At 27.9% G+C, this 22,285-nt stretch overlaps 1 protein-coding gene across 1 annotated transcript in view; it reads left to right on the forward strand.

Moving 5' to 3' along the window:
• LOC142332859 (uncharacterized) overlaps nucleotides 1-22,285 on the forward strand; it is a 424,861-nt gene that overhangs the window by 395,726 nt on the left and 6,850 nt on the right. Inside the window, exons 8-12 of the mRNA XM_075379534.1 lie at nucleotides 11,154-11,379; nucleotides 13,022-13,089; nucleotides 16,690-16,770; nucleotides 17,448-17,768; nucleotides 21,743-21,967. Of these exons, the coding sequence (XP_075235649.1) occupies nucleotides 11,154-11,379; nucleotides 13,022-13,089; nucleotides 16,690-16,770; nucleotides 17,448-17,768; nucleotides 21,743-21,967 (921 nt within the window). The remainder of the gene's footprint in view (nucleotides 1-11,153; nucleotides 11,380-13,021; nucleotides 13,090-16,689; nucleotides 16,771-17,447; nucleotides 17,769-21,742; nucleotides 21,968-22,285) is intronic.

The raw sequence follows: 22,285 nt of genomic DNA on the forward strand, positions 1-22,285 counted from the left end.
TTATTAATAGTCTGACCTTCAGGAATCCAGTGAAGGTACACAATCCTATGAATATTGAAAAAAACAATCATCATTGCTTTGAATTTTGATTTGCTCATGCCTTCCAATGCATGGATTGCCGCTTAGTTTTTGGATCATAAGTTAAAAACCAAGATTCATCACATGTTATCACTCTTTCCAAGAAGTATGGGTCATTTTCAATGGCATTCAAGTGTCAGACCAAACATTTTCACAAGCTTCTTTTTGTTCAATTGTGAGAATTTTAGGCACCATTTCCGCGCACACTTTTTGCATATTAAAATTGTTATGTAAAATTTGCCTTTCGCATTCTTCGTCAATTCCTACAGTTTCAGTAATCACACAAATAGTTAACTGATGGTGAGATCGGTTCAGGTTACCAAGTTTTTCAATATTTTTATCCGTTTTTGTTGTGGAAGAGTGACCCAGGCAAACATGATCTTCAACATCCTCTTGGCCATCTTGAAAGTACTTAAACCACTCAAAAACCCATGTACATGATAAACATTCATTGCCATATACGTTTTTTAATAAAAGATAAGTTTCAATAGCAATTTTTCCAACTTTCATATGAAATTTCATGACAATTCTTTGCTCTAATAAAATACTTATAATTTTTTTGGCAAATAAAAAAGCAGATATTATCCAAAAGAAGGCCACAGCCAGACTAATATGTCTGCAGAAACTGGAGTGGCAACAATCGAAAAAGAAGGCTTCATGCTACACAGCTGTTGGTTGTTCAAATCTGGTGCATGTGCAGTTCTTCTGTAGCAGCACTAGTCTCGTTATTTAATAGCCACACTTTACTTATAAATAGTTAAAGGTAGCAACTTGGTCTTTCATCCGGAGGTCCTGGGTTCAAATCCTGGTCAGTCATGGTATTTTCACACATGCTACAAATCATTCATCTCATCCTCTGAAACATACCTAATGGTGGTTCCGGATCTTAAACAAAAAAATAATAAAATTGAAAAAAAATAAAATCAAATTAAATTTTAAAATGTAATAATGTTCAAAATATTAGCTATACATTGAGGGATTACATTTTCAAAAACTTGTGTTCTGTGATCCAATACTAACAACATAATACATCTTACAAACATTCATTACCAAGAAGGTAATAGCTAATGTTATGCTAAAATCACAGTAGAATAATTCAAAGTGTAGATTTTGCTGGTGTTGCACCACCTGTAATTATTACTTTTAATAGTCATATAGTAAAAGGTGATGTTTAAAAAAGTATTTATCCAAAATTTTAGCTTTCTAATTTCAGATTTATTGGATATATAAAGTGAAAAATGTTGGAATGTTAAAAAGTATTCCAGAGGTTCTTGTTTAAACAGTAGTACAACCAGTTTATATTTAATATTGTTTTTTTTTTAAATCTTGATTGATTTTAAAGCTTAAAAATTGACTTCCCTTTAAATTAGTTTATTTAATTTGCATTTTATGAATATTCTTATTATAAAAATTATATTTTTTACTCATTCTTTACGATTATATTTTATATTAAGTTACTACATAAGTTATGTTACTTTTAAAAATTTAGATTGAAAAGTTACTTAAAGGCGCAAATGTAGAATTATGTGCTTCGACAAACCTCTTATAATGTATTCACTATTTACTACCCTCTTTTCCTCAGCTCCTCACAGTTTCTTTCTCTCTTTCATCATCTTTCTTTCTCATCCTACTTACAGTTAGAACCTCTACCAGTAAGTTAGTTCACATACTTTCTAGGAAATTCCACTCAAAGTTAACTTCAAGACTATGTAGTTAGGAATTTCACAATTATTTGGTTTTCTCTAATTAGTTACCATTAATAAATTTGTACATTAACAAAATGATTTAGAAAAAAAGTTAAAAAAAGTATAATTATAGTGTAAAACTAAAAGAAAATAAACAAAATATGTTATTTGATTTTCACAAAATTTATTTAAAAAACAAAAAAGAAAACGACATAATGTCATATTATTTATATGGTAAAAATAATTTTAATATATTATACAAATAATTATATTTACCTTAAATTATTTTATGACTTTTCTGTTAATTATTATTTGTTGAATCAAACATTTCTTTTCAGAACTTCACTATTTTAACACTTTCATTGCTTTCTTGTTCTGATAAAATTGTAGATGCAAAATTATAGCAAAATTAACAAAAGAATCTAAATCACACATTACTTTTTTCAAACTGAGTTTAGTAAATACAACGGTCAAGTAAAAGAGAAGTATGTTTATTAGAACACATTCTATAAATTTACCTTAATTGCATAACACATAAATATCTATTATTCATTATAAATATTAATCATTTTTATAAATTAATTACATTCAATGAAAGACATTTTTACAAAAGTACATAATCAGAGAAGAATAGGTGGAAAGTCATAGATATTTATAGACACCTAGAAAACTCTGAAATTATATAATTACTTTTCATTAATAATTTTTATAACTATTGATTTTAGTCTTCTTTTCCCGGCTATAGCAACACATAATTCCAATACTGTCTAGTCAAAAAAAATCAATTTATGTTATATGAACATTTAAATGTTTGATATATGTCTTTATGTCCTGTATTTGGTCTTTTAATTCTGGATCCCCTTGGATCCCCTGTCCCTTGGTCTTATAACTCTGGAGAGGACCAAATTTTACCATTTTTTTTCAAATTTGGTACAGGTACTGCCTTCAGTGGAAAAGATTATTTTTAATTTTTGGGAAAATTAAACTGGAATTAAATTTGGAAAAATGGATGGGGGTCTTTTTACCTAAATAAAATTTAAAATCTTTACTTTTGATAAAAACATTTTCTTATAAAAGTTGAAGTTTTCTTATCCAGTTCACAAAATTACCAAACTTTTTATTTAATAGTCATCCACCATCCCAAAAAATGTCTATATATTTCTCTTTATAAAGTTATATCTTACTTCAGACAAAGAGTTAATGGGATTTTCTTGGATCCAATGGTCTGTGTTAACAAAAAATATTATTTTAATTTTTTTTTAAATGTTTTTAGATTTATTTTAAATTTAAATCCATCTTGCAAGTTAACTATTGCCTTTAAAATATAAACATTTTAATTTCTTGATAGCCCTTACTAAGTAGTATTTCTTGAAAAAAAATTTTATCCAAACATTTTCACCCCTTCCTAGAAAACTACAAGTTTATTTATTTAAAATTATGACTATATTTTTAAATCAACTTCAAAAAGTTCTTTTGTTTAATTTATTTACCAGTTGGGGATTTTTTTCTTGAGAATTAATTTTATCCAAATGCTTCATCTTGAGTATAGGAATCCCAAAATGAAAAAAATCCCAATTTCAAATCTTTATGCTCAAAATGTATTTTGTTAAACAATAGAATCACTAAATAACTTAATATCCCCTACCCTGTTTGGGGAGCTTCCAAGTTATTTTTTAATTTTGATTTTAATTTTTCTAAATCAATTTTAGTGAGTATTTTAATCATTAAAAAAAATTCCCTGATGCATGGCTCCTAAATTTTCAAAGAAATTATTTTATTATAAAAATACAAATAGAGCTTGAAATTATTGAATTGAAATAATAAATTGCATAACATTATCGTTATAGCCAGGAAAGTTATGCAATTCATTGTTGGCTATCTTTTTGTAAGTTCTGCTAAAAATGTTAAGTACAAAATGGTAACTCTTTATTTTACAATAGAAAGGAATTGTTTTGCTTTAAATTAAATGTCTCAGAGTTTCTTATAGCTATGAATTATGTAAAGTACCTGAGGTACAAGAATCAATCAGAGTTTTTTACTCTGAGAGTAATGATGTTCATTATACACCATCTCAGTAGTGTACAGAGTAAAGGTATTACTTGTGTGACTAAATATTATCAGCATTTTAGTGGGCTTGATGGAGATATGCAGTCATTTTCATTTTTATTTAACTTTTATTCACATATAAATAATAACTTTCATTTAAGTTAGTGAATTGTTTTATTTATGACAACTAATTTAGTTCTTTCCCTTAAAACATCTGTTCCTGATGGAATTTTTCTGTTTTGGGTCATAACAGGTTTTTTCTATTGTTTTGTTTATGAATTTTTTGATTTACCATTATTTCTGTTTTTCAGGGTTTTAAGTGTATCCAGTAAGTGAATGCCTATGTAAAGGAGTGTTTTTATCATTTTAAAATGCACATTTTATTGTAAAGTGTTATACTTTATCAATATTTATTTATTCCAAAAGTCTATTATTTTTTATTTATTTTAGCTGTTTGGTTTTGACAGTTTCTTGTTTTTTTATTGAATACATGTGTTGTTATATCTTATTTTAATAGTTACTGTGATTTTTTTTTCTATGTTGTTATGTGTTCTTTAAATCTATTATTAATAAGTATTGTTCTTCAGACAGAATAATTTTTAAGAGATGTACTAAAATTAATTTAATTTATGACAATTAGTTAATAATGAATTTATGTTTATTTTGTATTTATCCATTTTTTATTCATACAGCAGGCTGATACCCAATAAGAGTTACAGCGATGTATGAATTTTTTGTAGCATGTGAAAAATGCCATGCCTGGCAATACAAATCAACCTGGAACTTCTGGATTAAAGGCAGAGATGCAACCATTCCACCACCAAGACTAGCAAAATTAGAATTTTTGTTTATTTTACAATTGTAATATCGTCTTTTTTGTTATCAATTCAGTTTTTTTTTTTAATGTTAGTAACTTTATACGATTACTGGTAAATGTTGTGTATATATTATGTTTTTAAATTTTTTTTGAGTTTTCTGACTGAGTAACAGTGAAACTATACTTTGGATTCATTTCTCTTTTAGATGTTTTATTTCCTGGTCTTCAACAGTTCTTTACTCTTTCACTTTGTTTTTATCTTCTGTATTCTTGACAGACATTATTGGTTTCTCTTTGCTTCTGCTGTTTATTACAAGATTACAAGGAAACTCTTTTACAATTTTTTATCTTGTATTATCTCTTCAGATAACTACATTTCTTTTGGGTCTTTTAAAAACACTGATGTCCATTGATTCTCATTCTTTTTGTTGTAAATGTGGTGTTAATTATTTATGTTGTTTATTTATTTTTATTTTTTTGAAGTTATTTACTTATTATTTCTATTTTCCATGTGTAATGGACACATTCTTTTGTGGATGATAACAATTCTAAATTGTGATGTCAATTTTTATTGTTTTTTTTTTTTTTTTTTTTTTTTTTTTATATTTGATATTATCATTATTTTTAATTATTGTTAGGGCTCAAAAAGTTTACTAAGCTATTTGGCATATCAATATATCTAGCCCATATTGTTTCAGGGTCTGTTTTATTTTTTAATGTTTATTTTTATAAACATTATGAGTACATACACACACACTCACTCACAATGGATGAAATAACATTGTTAATTTAAAAAGAAAATTATTTTTCTTTTCTAAAGTACTTTAAAAATAATAATTTTTTGTATAGAAAAAAATTTATTTAAAGTTTAGTTTAATATAAGATTTTTTTTAACTGTCTGTTAATTAATGGTATTTAATAACATTGTAATGATGTATTTATAGACTCATGTTTACTAAACAAAGTTACCTCTTTTGATGGTTGGTTTCCTAAGCTGCTTATATAAACACAATTTCCCAACATATATAGGCTAAACACAATTTTGCATTATAAATATGTACATACACCCAGAATGTACAGGGTTATAGTATGTTTACAGTTCAATTGTTTTGTACAAACTTATATATCAACAAAGAATAACAATCATTAAATTAGTAACATTTGTTTTAATTTTGTAATCATTAAATATTTTACGGGAAATGATAATATTATTTTCTTTTATGATGGGTTGAATAATTTGAATTTTATTAATTACTTCAAAGAGCCAAAAAATAAAGTAATTATATTTAAAAAATAATAATTACTCATCAAAAATATAAATATTAACTAAGTCTGTACAATACTAATAACTTAAAATCAATATAAAAAATCTCTTGGTAAAAAAAATTATTACCTTATAACAGTTTTATTTTTTTAACATTTTGAGATCCTCCAGTCTAAAAATGCTAATATGTTGGTTAAAAGATTTTTTTTAAATACATAAAGACATTCATATGTATCTATAACATTCTGTATCTGCATCTACCATACGTTTACATGTTTACCCTGCTGAGCTGAGACAGAATATATGTTGCATTGTTTCCCTCAAAAAAAGAATCATAATTTGTTGCTTTACACTATCTATCTCAGTATTCGTTATGGGTGTAATGTATGTAAACCATCTGAGGTACAATTGGTACTAATTGAAAGAAAGAATAACTTTCTTTGAAAGTGATGATGCTCATTACTCCAAGCCAATCCCTAACATGAACACAGTAAATTATCACTAATAGAGGTGAATATCAACTGCATTTTAGAAGGCTTAGCTTGCTTATATGATGTAGTATATTTAGCTCAATACTAACTTTCATGTCAACTTTTATCACTGCCATTGTCGTACTACAACCAAGACTTAAACGTAACCATTGAAACACTTTACATCTAATTATATTGCCTTCATTAAAACACCCAACAGCATCATATACACAAAGTTTAAAACTTTCCATCCCAAAGAAAGTGGTCTTTGGCAGCCGTGTCCAAACGACACATTTTACACTCTCGTTAGGATTCTGAGTGCACCCACCAGACTGGTCTAGTGGTGAATGTGTCTTCACAAATCAGCTGAATTTGAAGTCGAGAGTTCCAATGTTCAAATCCTTGTAAAGGCAGTAACTTTTGTATGGATTTCAATACTAGATTGTGGATACGTTGTTCTTTGGTGGTTGGGTTTCAATTAACTACACATCTCAGAAATGTTTGACGTGGGACTGCACAAGACTAAACTTCACTTACACTCATATATATCATACTCATTCATCCTGTAAAGTAATACCTGATGCTGATTCCTGGAGGCTAAACAGAAAAAAAGAAAAAAGGATTCTGAGCACGCCTGTGCAGACAATTTTTTAAAAGTTCTGTCTGTGATAGATCCGTAATTTTTGGTTTTATTTCTGCCGTAACTGCTGCAGGAACAGTGTGCTCATTGTATGCACACTGCATTGTATGTTCACATTCATTGTATGTTCATTGCATTGTGTGATTGTATGCACCTCCAACAATTTCAGCTTTGCTATACTTGCACCAGGTGTCAACACCAGACGGGCGTAGACTGCATGCTGGTCAATCAGTTGACAGAAGATGAAAATACATAGCCCAAATGAATTGTTGCATTATCTCTAAATTACTAACATTTCTGCAGGTAGCAGGTTTGAATTTTTTCTACGAATGCATCTGTGAGCTGACAGGTTTTTACATTCTTTACATGCCATGAAATTTTTAAAAACTTCAAATAAAATATTTAAATATACTATTCCACTTTTGAATTGTTCTTTACAACTAAACTTATTATAAATTAAATCTAAGTCATGTAGCTTTTTGGAAGAACTGCTGGTGAAGAATTAGCTTGATTAGGTCCCACCTTTAGGTTCTTAGTTTTCTTGATTAATTTTTATTTTTTTTATATTATTGGAGTACTAGAACAAGGCATTATAACTATTTTTAAAACAAGAAATACTAGAATAATATAAACTTGCACAATCAGAAAACTACCCTAAGTAAAGATGAAAAATAAACAATACTGCAACAGATAAGTAACAGAGCCATCTTGATAGCATTTCTAAATTAGTAAATATAAAAATATAACCTCAAATAAAAAGAAGTTACCAGTAAACTAACCCATCAGGTTGGTGTAGTGGTGAACTCATCATCACAAATCAGCTGATTTCAAAGTCGAAAGTTCTAAGGTTCAAATCCTAATAAAGGCAGTTACTTTTATATGGATTTGGATACTGATGTTCTTTGGTGGTTGGGTTTCAATTAACCACAGATCTCAGGAATGGTCAACCTGAGACTGATCAAGAATACACTTCATTTACATTCATATATATCATCCTCATTCATCCTCTGAAATAATACCTTATGGCGGTTCTAGAGACTAAACAGTAAAAGAAAAAGGAAAAGTAACATAACATTTAAGTTATGTAACATACATACAAATTTTAAAATATGTGTATGTGTTACTGCTGTTTAGTTTTATACCTCAATGGAAGTTTATAGTCATTTTATCATGAAACTTGATACATTAGCTTGGTGAAATACTCAAAGATTCTATAATGAACAGTAATGCTTTATATGGCCTGTGTTGATGAGTTAGTGGTGGTTTCTAGCTTTGGAAGAGGTTTTTGAGTTTAAGGAGTACTGAGAAGTCTGGTCTCTTAGTAAATAATTAAAATAACAAATGCATGTATAGTAACAGCAGAAATTGCCAGCAAAACCACCAATATATATAACTGTGTTATAGTAAGTTTGAAAGAGTCATGAACTTACTCGAAGATACCAGGATCTGTAACAAATTATATAAACAAGATGTATATGTACAAGGATTGTAGCAGGAAATTACTGCCATTACAGTTTGAGCAGATCTCTTTTATTGAGGGGTATCCAGAATGATAAACAGCAAATATTAAACAATGTTTCTGTATGGGTAAGAAACCATGGATCCTGAAAAAAAAGGAAGAATAATGTGGTTATTGGGAAAGAAAATTGTGGAAAATTGATGGTGTTAAGACTCAGGGTTATTTAAATGACGTATTTAATTTTTAAATTCTCTTATAAATGTTCACTTTTTGTTGCTCCTACTTAATTAAATGTTGGAACTTTAATTTTTATTTAATACAGGATTTTAAATTTAACAATTTTCAGCTTCGGTCAGATTCACTCGGCTCTTTACACTTCACTCGACTCCTTTCAGATGCACTCGGCTCCTGACAAATCAGCGGTTCCACCAACATTATATAAGCAAGCTCTTCACTATATTAGTGCCAGTCCTATTCCAATCCTTATACCAATTTCTATGCCAGTTCAATTCCACTTCAGTTCCAGTCATTTCACTTAAAGTAATATTTACTTTTCAATGAAACAATTATAATTAATATTATATTTTAAACATATTCAAACAATTAATGTTTTATATATATATATATAATATTTCAATCAAAATAAAATATTTATAATAACAAGAAATCAAAACTTAAATTATTAAAATAATCAGCGCCAAATTTCAACAGATGGTACAATAACAGAGAGGGAGAATGGAAGATATATTCCAATGCAGAGTACAAGAGTTGTATGGCAGGTCTGAAATAGTAACTAAAATTACAGAGAGGGTAGTAGGTTGGTTGAGATAAATGGAGAGACATGCAACATAAGAAGTGCGAAGAGATTCATGTAGAAATTGTAGGGGAAGGAAACTGAGAAGTCACCCAAATAGAAAATTGATTAAGCATGATAAAATTTAGTCAAGGTGGGTATTAGAGCTTGGCAAAGTTAACAGAGAGCATTGTTAATAGGAGATGACTGAAATGGCATTTTATTGGAGGCCAAAGCTTAACATGAACTATAACACCAAGAAGAAAAAGTTAATATGCAAGTTTGTTTATTTGGAGGACTGATTCCATTAAATTTTCACAAAAATGGAAAAAAGTGGTGTTATATCTTAAAAGTGGTTTGACAAAATGGTACTCATTCTCCTTATCAGAGGATTAAATGGCTAATATACCCCACTTTGAAACATAGTTCCCATAAATTTGTCTATTGTTTCTTACAGTTGAGATCAAAAAAGAATAAATATTATAGATGATCTGAAAGGAAGTAGAAGTTATGAGTGATTCAAAAGTTTATCTAGAAAATTAAGAGAATGGAGAAAGACATGGTCCAAGTGACCTGCCTCAAGGCAGATAATCTTAATTATGACAATCTAATGATGTATGTATAACTTGTAATTCAAATATTCAAAGTATTTTCATATGAAAATTTAAGGAAATTAAGAAAATTAGGATAAAAAGACAATCCATTTAGCTCATTCTCAGTAGAAATCTTTCTAATTTTTTCTTTGCTCTCTATTCTAATTTTTATCACATGTTATATTTTTTAATTGTTTTTAACCATACAGACAGTGTTTCTTTTAAGCTTGTCCAGATTTTAAATAAAAATAAAAGTAAACAATTATATCTTTAATTTTTTTTTTTAATTTTGTTGCCAAGTGGTTTAAATAAATACACAATTGACAACCTGCAGTTTACTTTAAGTGTAGATTAATAAATCAAATAAGAATTCTCATGTACAGCATGGCCCCGTCTCTTCATTGTCTTTTCTACGCTATGCTTCCTATCAACACTCGCCCACTATTGATAATTATAATATTGATTGATATAAACCACAACAGTATAAGTTTAGTAACCAACAATCTGATTGCAACAAATTTCAGTGCCAGATTATAAACAACTACCAACTATAAACTAACTCCTATCTTCACCAACCTCAAAAAATCAACATTTTCAAATTGAAAAAGCACTTTTATTCTTTTTAGTTTTAATAAAATTTGTTAATTTTCCTTTAGTTAAGAAAATATTTAATTGAATAAGAATATATATATAACATCATTCAGGTATAACAATAATGTATAAACTTAATACTAGAAGTTAGTGTTAAATTTTAAGCTTGGATTAAATACCATGAAATTTTCAGATGTTGCCAATTTTTTCCCTTAAATAACAATAATATGCAATTTCTTATAAACATATATTAATCAATAACTAAAAGATATGTAAGTATGATAATGTAACACTAATTTTGAAATTTAAATAAATTAGTTTCCTTTTGACTTTTTAATTTACCGTATTAATTAACTTAAGCATTACAGAATAATTAAACATAATAATTACATAATAATACACAGCAATAAATTAAATAAACAGAAACAATTCAAATCAAACATACTTTTTGACTACATTCTAATTCATAAAAACTGCCAGCAGTATCATCTGTTAACACTAGTGTGAAAATAGCAGCACCAGTCACTCACTGATGATGATGGTTGTAAAGATGAGTAAAAACCTTCTGAATTAAGTTTCTAAAAATGTTTTGTTATAAAGGTTTTTCATTGGAAAAGTTTATATTTTTATATTTTAATACATAATATAATTTTTCATCATGCTGATCAGTTTACTTATTTAATTACTTAATTTTTTTGTATTTTTTAATTGTTGCAGTGGAGAGCCATCATGGTAGCAGTAGAACGTGTAGATTCCCTCAATGGTTAACAATACATCATAGCTGGCATACTTTGGATTATTCACATAGCTACCATTTTTCTCCTCGTAATGGTACATTAAAAGTCACATCTGGAACATCAATTGTGTTACGTGCAGTTTGCCACTCTTTATTAGGTGGCTCAGATTTGCAAGCTGTTCTAGTAACACATCTTACAACTGGTTGGTAAGTATACATTTATCATATACTAGTGAAACTATATTTTTAGTAATTAATAAAATTATTTAGCATGAAAACAATATGTTTCAACAGAAAAAGATTTTAAATATTTATTGAAATGTTAAATAAATGTTATAGGTGTTTTGGCCTAGTCTAGTGTTTAGTGTTTTGGCCTATCTTCTTAGCATCTTATTAACAACTGCAAATTATTTCAACTCTTTAAAAATGTTAAGAAACCCCTAAAGCATATAATTAAATAATGTATTTAATCTATGCAAAGTTCATTTATTTTGATATGTGTTTTTTTATACAATTTTGTGTTTTATTAATTTTAGGTCAGTGTGCTGAAGTCTTGGTTTTTATGTGCTATATACTCATATAAACATTGTCAGTATGCATGTTCTGTTTTTATAAGTGACTGTCAAAATTAAATCTGCTGCTTTGTGAAGTGCATAAATTTATACTAAATATTAAATCAAATAAACTGAGATCATAATATAATCATATTTCTTCTCTCCAGCTACATATAGGGAAAATTGGCTAATATTATGTTCAGTTTGATCAACCCCTATTTTTACCCTTTTATGGTTGAATTTTTAAAAAATATATTTTTACAGATCCTTTAAACTGACATCAACCTTTTGGTTTTGTCTGCTTAATGATTTTTATCTTTAATTCAGGTGGAAATCATCTGAGTTATATTAATCTTGTTTTGTGTATGTTTGCATTAGGTCTTACAATCAAATAGTTGTATGTGACCTAATGTGGAACATGTAAAATAAATAATATTATCCAAAGAAATATCATAGCCATCTTCAAGAGTAACAAGTATTTATTGCTGCCTTTACTAGGGAAAATAGAAGTGAAGGATCCATACCTTCATTCATCATTACCTACAAAGAAAAAATGCAATGTAAACATTTCCTATATTCAGCTATAGAATAAATGATGCATACACCTCATTATTTATTGTAAATAATTATATTTTATTTTTTAATTTATTGTTCATGTATTTTTTTATTTTAATTTAATTTTTTTCATTTACAAATCATAAATAACAGAATTATGATTATTATTACATTATTATTTTACATTTTTATTTTTGATGAAGGATAAAAAAACTTAATTCCTGTATAAAATTTCTTAAATGTTGGATTTTCATACAGTTTTGTTTTTGTCATTTTATTTTTTTTATAGAGAAAGTCTTTATACAGTCTGTTGGCTTTATTACTTCACACCTTTATGGTTGTAAACATTTTTATATACTTTTTATGTCAACTGTTTTTTAGTATGTCAAACAAGATTAGATAATTGTATACATTTTTGTAAACTAATATCTTTTTATTTGTTAGTATTCAATAATAATAATAATTCATATTATTCATAATATTCAGCAATAATAATATTTCCAGGTGTTCGTCCTGTGAAATAACAATAAAGAATAGAGAAAAAACAAACAAAATTCCATTACAAAGTGTGTATATAATGGAATGAATGGTTAATATTATATTATAATCTACTACACAGAGTTCTGGATTTAATTCATTTGCATTCAAATTTTATATTAAAATAAATATATTATTTTCTCAAATAGTAATGTAAAAAAAAAGTACTAAATAAATAATTTTTTTACTTATTTCTGTTACAGTCAAAGTGGTTTTGCTTGTATGATGTTTTACAAAAGAGAAGCTCATGTAATTGAGTTACAGCAATCAGGTTAGCTAGCAAATTTTTTAACAATATTATTTTTAAATTATATTAGTATATAAAAAAAAGTTATCTTTAAAGATAAATATCTTATAAACCACTTAAATAGAATGTTATTATATTTTATACAATATTAAAAATGTATTATTTCTGCATGTTATATGATGCCTGAAGGAAAATCTGAAAGTTTTGTATTAAAAATATTTCATTATTTTTTTCTCAATGCAATTTCATGATTTCATAACTTCATTAAGAAATTATATAAAAATTAATTTTATGTTTAAGAATAAATAAACATTAAATTAAATATTTTCAATAGTGGTTTTGATATTAATTTCAATATGGTGGCTGTATTTTTTTTTTAAATTGATATTTCAGATGGTAATAGAAGTAAGATATAGTATTTTAAAGTGAATCTCTTTTTTAACAGTTCTATGTATGTGATTTCATGTTTCAGTCAACAACATTTTGGAAAAATGATTTAAAAAGAAAAATGGAATTTCTATTAAATCTGCTAGGATTATTGGCCACCTGTTAAAAAAGATACAGTTTCTTTCTTGTTGTTAATTGAAATTATGAAGTTATATATATATATATATATATATATATATATATATATATATAACTTAATAGAATTATAGGGTTGTTACAACATAAATTTCAGTAAAATTATATTTTTATCTTTACTTACAGATATAATATTTTTTAATGGTTGTAATATTAAAATTGAAATAAAAAAATGTTTAATGCACTTGAACTACTGATAAAAAAGAATCCTTCTTCTAAAATATTTCTAAACAATAGTTTTTTTTATACATTCCTTAATGAACATTGAAGATATACAACTCAAAAAAAAAATTGGCAAAAGTGGAATAAATTAAGTGTAATTTTTAATTAATTCCAAATTAATAAATTATACCATAACATCTTATAACTGAAAATATTAAATAAAGATTATTTTAACAACAATAATTAGTAACGTGTTATAATATTCAAAATCTCTTCTACTAAATAGTTTATGTGACATAATACTTCAAAGATAAATTTTTGTTTTGCGATATATAATTGAAAATATTTATTTTACATGAAGAGAAAAGTTTTCGATTTCTAAAACCTTTTATCAGGTTAAAGCTGAGTAATGTTTTAGCTGAAGTTCCATACTTATATCTGTATCATGTAATATACCTTTCTGTTCTAACCAATAACATGAACAAGGTAGTAGATGAATTTGATTTTATCATTATGTTCTGTTAAATGAATATGTTTTTTACATATAAATGAAATAGTTTGTTTTATTTTTCCACCTTTTATAATCTTAGACATATTTCAATAAAAATTTGCAAAAATTTTAATAAAAAAAAAAATATAAAGACTTATATAATGCATAAACACAAATGGCGGCTTATAGCTAAAATTAGTGGGGGTGCTGCTCCAGAAAACTTTCTCTGAGCCTTTTAAAGGCCATGGTTAAAGTTTTCTGTAAAATAAAAGAACCGAAAAAAATGAATGAAATAGAATTGCTGGAAGCAGGATAATAATCTAATTCTAAACTTTATCACGTTCAAGAATACGTCAATAATATAATAAAATGTCAATACAGATAATATTTTTTAGTATTATTAGATAATAACTTAATAAAATGTTCGTTTAAAAACAGTATAGTCCAGTATAGGTCCAGTAACAGTATCAGTACTTTATTTAAATTTCTATGTAAACAGAAACAAATGCATAATTAGTTTTTACTAATTACCTTCTCTTTTGCCCTTCCAGTGTGTTTTTGACAATTTGACAATCAAAGAGCCCGTGCTTTCCTCCATCTTCTGATTACTTTTGAAAAAACAACTAAACCACTTTCATATTCCTTCCACCGACTAAAGTAGAAAAGGGAACAAATAAGGAATGTTCCATACACACGCAGAGTAAAAAAAACTACCTTCCACCTGCACACCAGGGTCGGCAATGCTGGAGTTACTTACAGCCTCCCTCACAGCTCGCGTGCAGCTTCCGATATGCACATGTGCATAATATCCAAACACCATGTCGTTGGAACTGTGAAGTGCACAGTTGCATACAAAGATTTTTCTATCTTTTTCATAAACTGGAGGATGGCTACTGACATTAAGCTTAACGATTATATATTGTACAAGTATAAAGAAAGAATTAAAGAAAAAAGGACTCATTATATTAATTGTTATTGATAGTAGCAAGTAGAAATAGGGGATGCTGCATTTTCACAGTGCCTATTTGTGAGCTGCCACTAGTGAGATCATTAGCCAATGAGAGCAGGGAGGAACAAAAAGAAGTTTTAAACAATAATGCAAAGTTTTATAATTGAAATCTTCATGTTAAAAGAATTAACTGAAACACATATTAAAAAAAAATCTTGTTATTAATAATTTATTTGTTGCAGTGGATTGAAATAAACCAAAAAACGTTTAACTAGCAGCTCTGTGAACAATAGACCACACTCATTTTGTTCTGAATTTTACAAATTGAGATCTATAACAAAAGTAAATTAAGTGAAAATAAAATAAAGTACAAAATTGAGCTAATTTTCATATTTGATTGTGTGAATTAATAATATTTTATTTATAGAATTTGATATAGCTTATAGTTTCAAAAGTTTACAGATTTAGATAATGTAGATTTTATGAGCAATATGAAATGTGAAATATGTTAATAGATTCTTTCAATACTTAAGTAAATGTAAACATGACTCTCTACATTTTCTTTTATCACTATTTTATCAGTTTCCAGATATTCACAATTGCTTCTTGTCTTCTTTAAATTTATGAAATATTACATAATACTTTTTACATTAGGCAATATTTTCTTCTGTACTCATGTGCAAGTTTGACTGAAAATTTTACAAGGTCTTCATTCATATTTTATTAAACAAAAGCCAGTGAACCTTCTGTGATTCAGACATTGTAGTGAATGGAGAACTTCTCTTTCACTTGAATCATTATCAAGTTAGAACAAAGAAACTTGGTGAGTTTCACTATAAAATACAGGAAACCACAAATTTTTAACTAAAATGATATATATTTGTTATACAGTTGTTTATTTACATTTTTACATTTACATTTTTTGACATTTTCAAAGTTTTTGTAAATGTCCTGCCCAATTTGAAACAAAATTTCACACAAAATGTTTGCTTTTCAAAAATTTTAATTTTTGTTTCACCAGAAAATCATTGCAAGTATGAAACAAACTTATTTACATATAGATACAGACTGGAAATGAAAAATGTAGAATCGAAATGGAATATTATTCTTAAAGAATCTCACAGTGCAATACCATGAATGAAGGTGTGAGAATTTATACAATAATATACTATTTCCAATATTTAGTTTCTTTTTGGACAAACTTTATTTTAGTGGATGCCATCCATAAAATGCCAAAACAGACTGCTACGGGATAAGCAAAGAACAATATTTTGTTCAAACCATAGAACTGCATATCTGATTTATTTTTCTTTTAATTCCAAAATGATTTTTTTTATTTTCTGAGTACTCATATTTCACTAATGATTAAGTAAATGAAATATGACTTATTCATTATTAAAATTTCATTATTATTTTTTAAATTATTTAATTTTTTTTACAGTAAATAGAACTCAAAATCCAGAAGAAGCTTGCCTGTCATCAAATTTTAATCCTCAGACTCTTCCTTATACAACACTGATCAGTAAGTAGTATTAACTAATATTAAATATATTTATAAAAAAAAAAGACTAGCTCTCTGAGATAGAGTATTAACAGTGATCACACTGTATTTACTGATCATGCTGATCAGTAATTATTAAATAATGTTAAATGTATTTATAAAAAAAAAGAAAAAAGAAACTAGCAGTCTGAGATCAACATTGTTTTAAGTGAATCATATGCTTAAAAAGTTTATCTTTTTGTAATGTAAAATAGAAAATTTTTTATCTTTTCAAAATAAAACATAAGAATATTTGTTTCATACAATAAATTTATTTTTAACTGGTAAAAAAAATCTACCATCTGATTTTTTAATGCATATATTTATAAAGCAAATTCATTTCTATCACTTTATTACAATTCTAAAATTATGAAGTCAAATTTGTGATATTCTTAGCATTCAACCAACTTTTTAGATATCAAACAAACTGGTCACCATCATTTTTTATACAATAGTGGCATCTGGTAGGCTGGAACAATGTATACATCAATAATTAAATATTCATTGGCAGATTAAGATGTTACACATTATAGTAATGGCACTTAACGAAACCTTAAAATGTAATTAAGCACATTTTATAAAAGTATAATGTTTAAAAGTAATTATATTTTTTTTATTATATTATAGAAATAGTTTCTAAAAAATATCCTTTCTTACAGCCTCAGCACCACGTGCAAGAAAGTGTCCATATTCTGGACGGTATACTGTAACATTAAATGAAAACACTCGTTTAAACAGTGCAACAAATCCAAGCCAACCTAACGAAATACAGGCTATGAAAACTCCTTCACAATGTCAGAAAAGAAATACACAAATCTTATCAGTTGGCTGCACTGCTTTACATACAATGGAATTTCAAACCCAATTGTTTTGTCCTTCGGATTCAAGTACAGAAGATATTAATAATAATGCAAATGGTTTAAAATGGTACTCAACAGATGGCAGTAGTGTACAATCTTCTCCTTCTGAGATTGTTTCAGGTAATAAATGTATACAAAATGTTTCAACACATTAGTTTATAGTTTATTATTTAATAGCTTCTTTAATAATACACTATATAACATAGTATTTGTGTGTCAGAGTAGTACAGATAGTTAGCATTTGCCTTTCCATGTGAGATATAAACTGATTGGATTGAGGGCTGCCGACCAGAATGTTATATATTAATCTTAGTGGTTCATTAATACTACCTTCTAGCCAGTACTGAGCATTTAGTTCTAATAAAAACAACCTTCTTCTCTGGTGATCCAGGGATGTAATAAGTTACATGAACTCTTAATTATAAGAATAAAGGGTGAAATTGTTAAATTAACAGCTGCATTAGATACTTAACTTACTGACTTCTGGAATATTATTTGAATTAAAAAATTTAGTATTATAAATGTAATTATTTAATCCAAACAAGTAATTTTAATAGAAATATATTTATTAACTTTAATCAATTTTGCCTTAAGCACATGTTTAATCTTTAGAGACACATTTGTTTTAATAAAGACATGATTATTTTAATGATCTTTTTTATTGCATTTATCTTTTTATTAATTTTGTTTAAATCACAAAATAATGGCTGTATAGGAATTTTTTATCTTTATAGATATTTATAATTTCACAACTTGTATGCCCAAATGTTGAACTATGAAGTTGATTTCTTATTCATTTGTTCGGCAATTCTCTTTGGGCTCTCCACTATTCGGTTTTTGCAATTAAAAAAGTAATTAAATAAAAAAAAATATAACAGAACTAACATGAACTGTAGGAATTTGGTGGTGAATTAAGTTGTCTGATTTTATCTGAACTTATGTAACATTATCATATACTGTGCTTTAGAATTATGATGTTATTTTGTAAATAGTGCAGAATTGTTCTTTATGTAAATGTGTTTAAGCACCAGTGCTTGAAGAGTAAAAAAGAAATTGATGGAAAACAGGAAATAATGTCCCTTCTCATTCGCATTAGTAGAGGAACTATGACCCTAGACTAATGGTTAATTACAGAGAAAGAGAAATAATTATGTTTGGAGATAGAGTATGTGTCCTGCAATGCTGACTGTCATATTTTGTCCAAATCTCAAACCCTATTGTTCATTACCTGAAGTTCAGAAAAATATCTTTTTTGTCTTTCTTTTTTTCTGTTTAGCCTCCAGGAATTACCGTTCAGGTATTTCTTCAGAGAATGATATGTATGAGTGTGAATGAAGTATAGTCTTGTACAGTCTCAGTTCGACCATTTCTGAGATGTGTGGTTAATTGAAACCCAACCACCAAAAAACACCGATATCCACGATCTAATATTCAAATCCATATAAAAGTAAATGTATTTACTAGGATTTGAACACTGGAACTCTTGACTTCCAAATCAGCTGATTTGGGAAGACAGGTTCACCACTAAACCAACCTGGTGGGTTTCAGAAAAATATCTAAAATTCATCAAAATATTTTGTTAGATTAAAATTTATATCCATTTGACTGTTAAGTTAAAGATAACAAGAATCATGTGCCTGGCTTACTAGGAAAAGTGAGAGGTTAAATGGTTTTCTATTATCTTCTTCACTGAGTTATTCGACTCAGAACTACATATTTACATAATTTAATTATGTATATAAACAATTTTAAAGAAATATAAAAACAGTTTTGGTTTTCCTTTCTGTAATTTAGTACAAGTATTGAAAATATAGAAATCAGTTCTACATATTATGCAGCTGATGAGCAATATACAAACCCAATTTGCAAATGTAACTAAGAGTTCCAACTTTAATAAAAAATCATATCATCACAATAAGATAATTAAATGAAATAAAATTTCATAATATTAAATAAATCAATAATGATAGGCAAACCAATATGCCTTTATTAATACAGATAAGTCAATAAAACAATATAATATAAACAACATAAACAGATTAAAAACAATATAATCCTCTGCTCACCCGGATTAATATAACAATGTAATTATGATTCATTTCTACACAAAATAAATAAAAACAAAAACACAGATAACCAGAGCAAAAAAATACATAGCATTAATTTAGATAAAAAATAGATTCTGAAGTAGATCATAGATAAAAAATAAAACCTAAATATGATAAACATTTAGGGGAATTATGTGTTTAAGTAAATTTCTATTTATCCAGTACAGAACTTAGTGCAGTCAGAGCAACTAAGTTTATGTTGTGTTTAGGAGAATGGAGTTTGGGATTATGATATCCCTGAGAGATTGTTTTGTGTGTGTTTTATTGAATATGATTTGTTTTGTTGTTTGTTTTCCCTTGATCCTTTCACGTAAATGTTAAAGCAGTTCCTTTTTATCCATGGAACAGCAACCCTACCATTCTTAACATAGTCTATATACGAGGTATGTGAGAAAAGTAATGAGACTGACTTTTTACTTACCAAAGTTTTTATTTTTTTCAAACAACGATATTATCCCCTTCAAAGTAGTTCCCTTGGGCAGCTATACACCGGCGAAGTTGTTGTTCCCACTCCTGGTAGCAGCGCTGGAAGGCTTCAACTGGTAGGGCTTTTAACTGGTCGGTCACAGTCTTTTGAATGTTCTCCAGAGTTCCAAAATGACGTCCTTTAAAGACATGTTTCAATTTTAGGAAAAGGAAAAAGTCACAAGGACTCAAATCGGGTGAATAGGGGGGTTGAGGAATCGTAGGAATGCGTTTTGAGGTAAAAAATTCTGTGATGGAAATGGCTGTGTCACATGGGGCATTGTCATGATGAAGCATCCACTTGTCTGCAATGTCTGGTCTAACACGAATCACTCTTTTCCTGAGCCTTTCAAGGACACCTTTGTAAAATACTTGGTTGACAGTTTGTCCTGGAGGAACAAATTCTTTATGCACGACACCCCTACTGTTAAAAAAGCAAATCAGCATGGTTTTGATCTTTGATTTGCTCATTCGACATTTTTTCGGTCGAGGAGATGACTGAGTGTGCCACTCTCGCTTTGCCGCTTTGTTTCAGGATCGTACTCAAATATCCAGGGTTCATCACCTGTGATCAAACGATTGAAGAATCTTGGTCATTGTCAATCCTCTCAAGAAGATCAACGTACATGTTTCTTCGATTGTCCTTCTGTTCCGTTGTGAGGTTTTTCGGCACCAATTTCGCACAAACCTTTCACATGTCCAAATCGTCTGTCTAAATTTGATGTACGGTGAAAGTGTTTAAATTTAACTGTTCACTCATCATCCTTATTGTTAAACGGCAGTCTCACAAGAACCCACACATGCTCAACGTTTTCATCAGATTTTGATGTTGGAGGTCTCCCTGAGCGAGGTTGATCTTCAGTATGTTCTCGGCCTTCCAAAAATGATTTGTGCTGGCAGAAAACTTGTGCTGTTGATAAGCAATATTCCCCGTAGGCCTGTTTCAACTTTTCAAAGATTACACTTGCGGATTCCCCAAGTTTAACACAAAAATTTGATTGCACAACGTTGCTCTAAATTCCAATGCTCCATTTTCATAACACACAACAAAAACACAACTTCACTGATGGCGCTGTCAAAAATAATGTGTTGGCTGAGTGGAGTTGAAACTCGTACAGAGCTGTGGAAGGGATGAACAAACCCGTCTAGCACAGACCGGTAGACACAGCCTTGCCAGACAGCTCGCACTGTTACCAATCTCATTACTTTTCTCACACACCTCATAATGTATAAAGTTGTTATGATCTGAATAAAGTATTTAATTATTATTTTTATTATTAATGAATCACCATCAGTGTACCAGTATATTGATCAACACCAGTATATTATTTTGTGGGCATATTTATTTTTGTGAATATGTTTGTATATATAATAACAAGTAATAAAAATTTGAGTAACATAAAAAGTACAATCTAATTAGAAACAGGTCATAGGCAAGTATTATAGAATTACGAAAAATTAGGATAATCTGAATTCTCTTTAATATTATACTGATAATAATTATAATATTATTTGTTTCAGCGTACTCATGTCATGGTGACTGGTCAGATGGTAATGGAACTACACGTTATTTGATAGCATTACCATTAGCTCGTAATTCAGGAGGTGCTCGTAGATATTGTTTTGTTATGTACAGTAGTCATGAAGATGGTCTTGTTCAAGTTTCAAGTTTAACTGAATCATGTTATAGGCATACCAATTCACATCTGACTGATCATAATTTATCATTTAATATTACTCCACTTGGTAAGTTAATTTATTTTTTTAATTAATTTACTACAACGTAGGGATGATTAATTTAATATACAATGAGACATTATGAATTTGCTTTGATCGACTGGTTACAATCAAAATTAAATTTTATACTTAAGTCTCTCTAGGTCACTCTAGGATGTTATATGTAAATACAACTAATTTTTAGTTATTGATTTAGTTAAATACATTAATATAAGCCTGTTATCTGGATTCTAAGAACAAATTGATGATAAATTTAAAATTAATCTTACTTATGGTTTGCATTATGTTTCTAAGGTACAGGAAATTCTAAACCAATCTAAATGCTAC

Source organism: Lycorma delicatula, chromosome 12 (assembly GCF_047948215.1).
Source record: "Lycorma delicatula isolate Av1 chromosome 12, ASM4794821v1, whole genome shotgun sequence".
In the NCBI taxonomy this organism is placed as follows: Eukaryota; Metazoa; Arthropoda; class Insecta; order Hemiptera; family Fulgoridae; genus Lycorma; species Lycorma delicatula.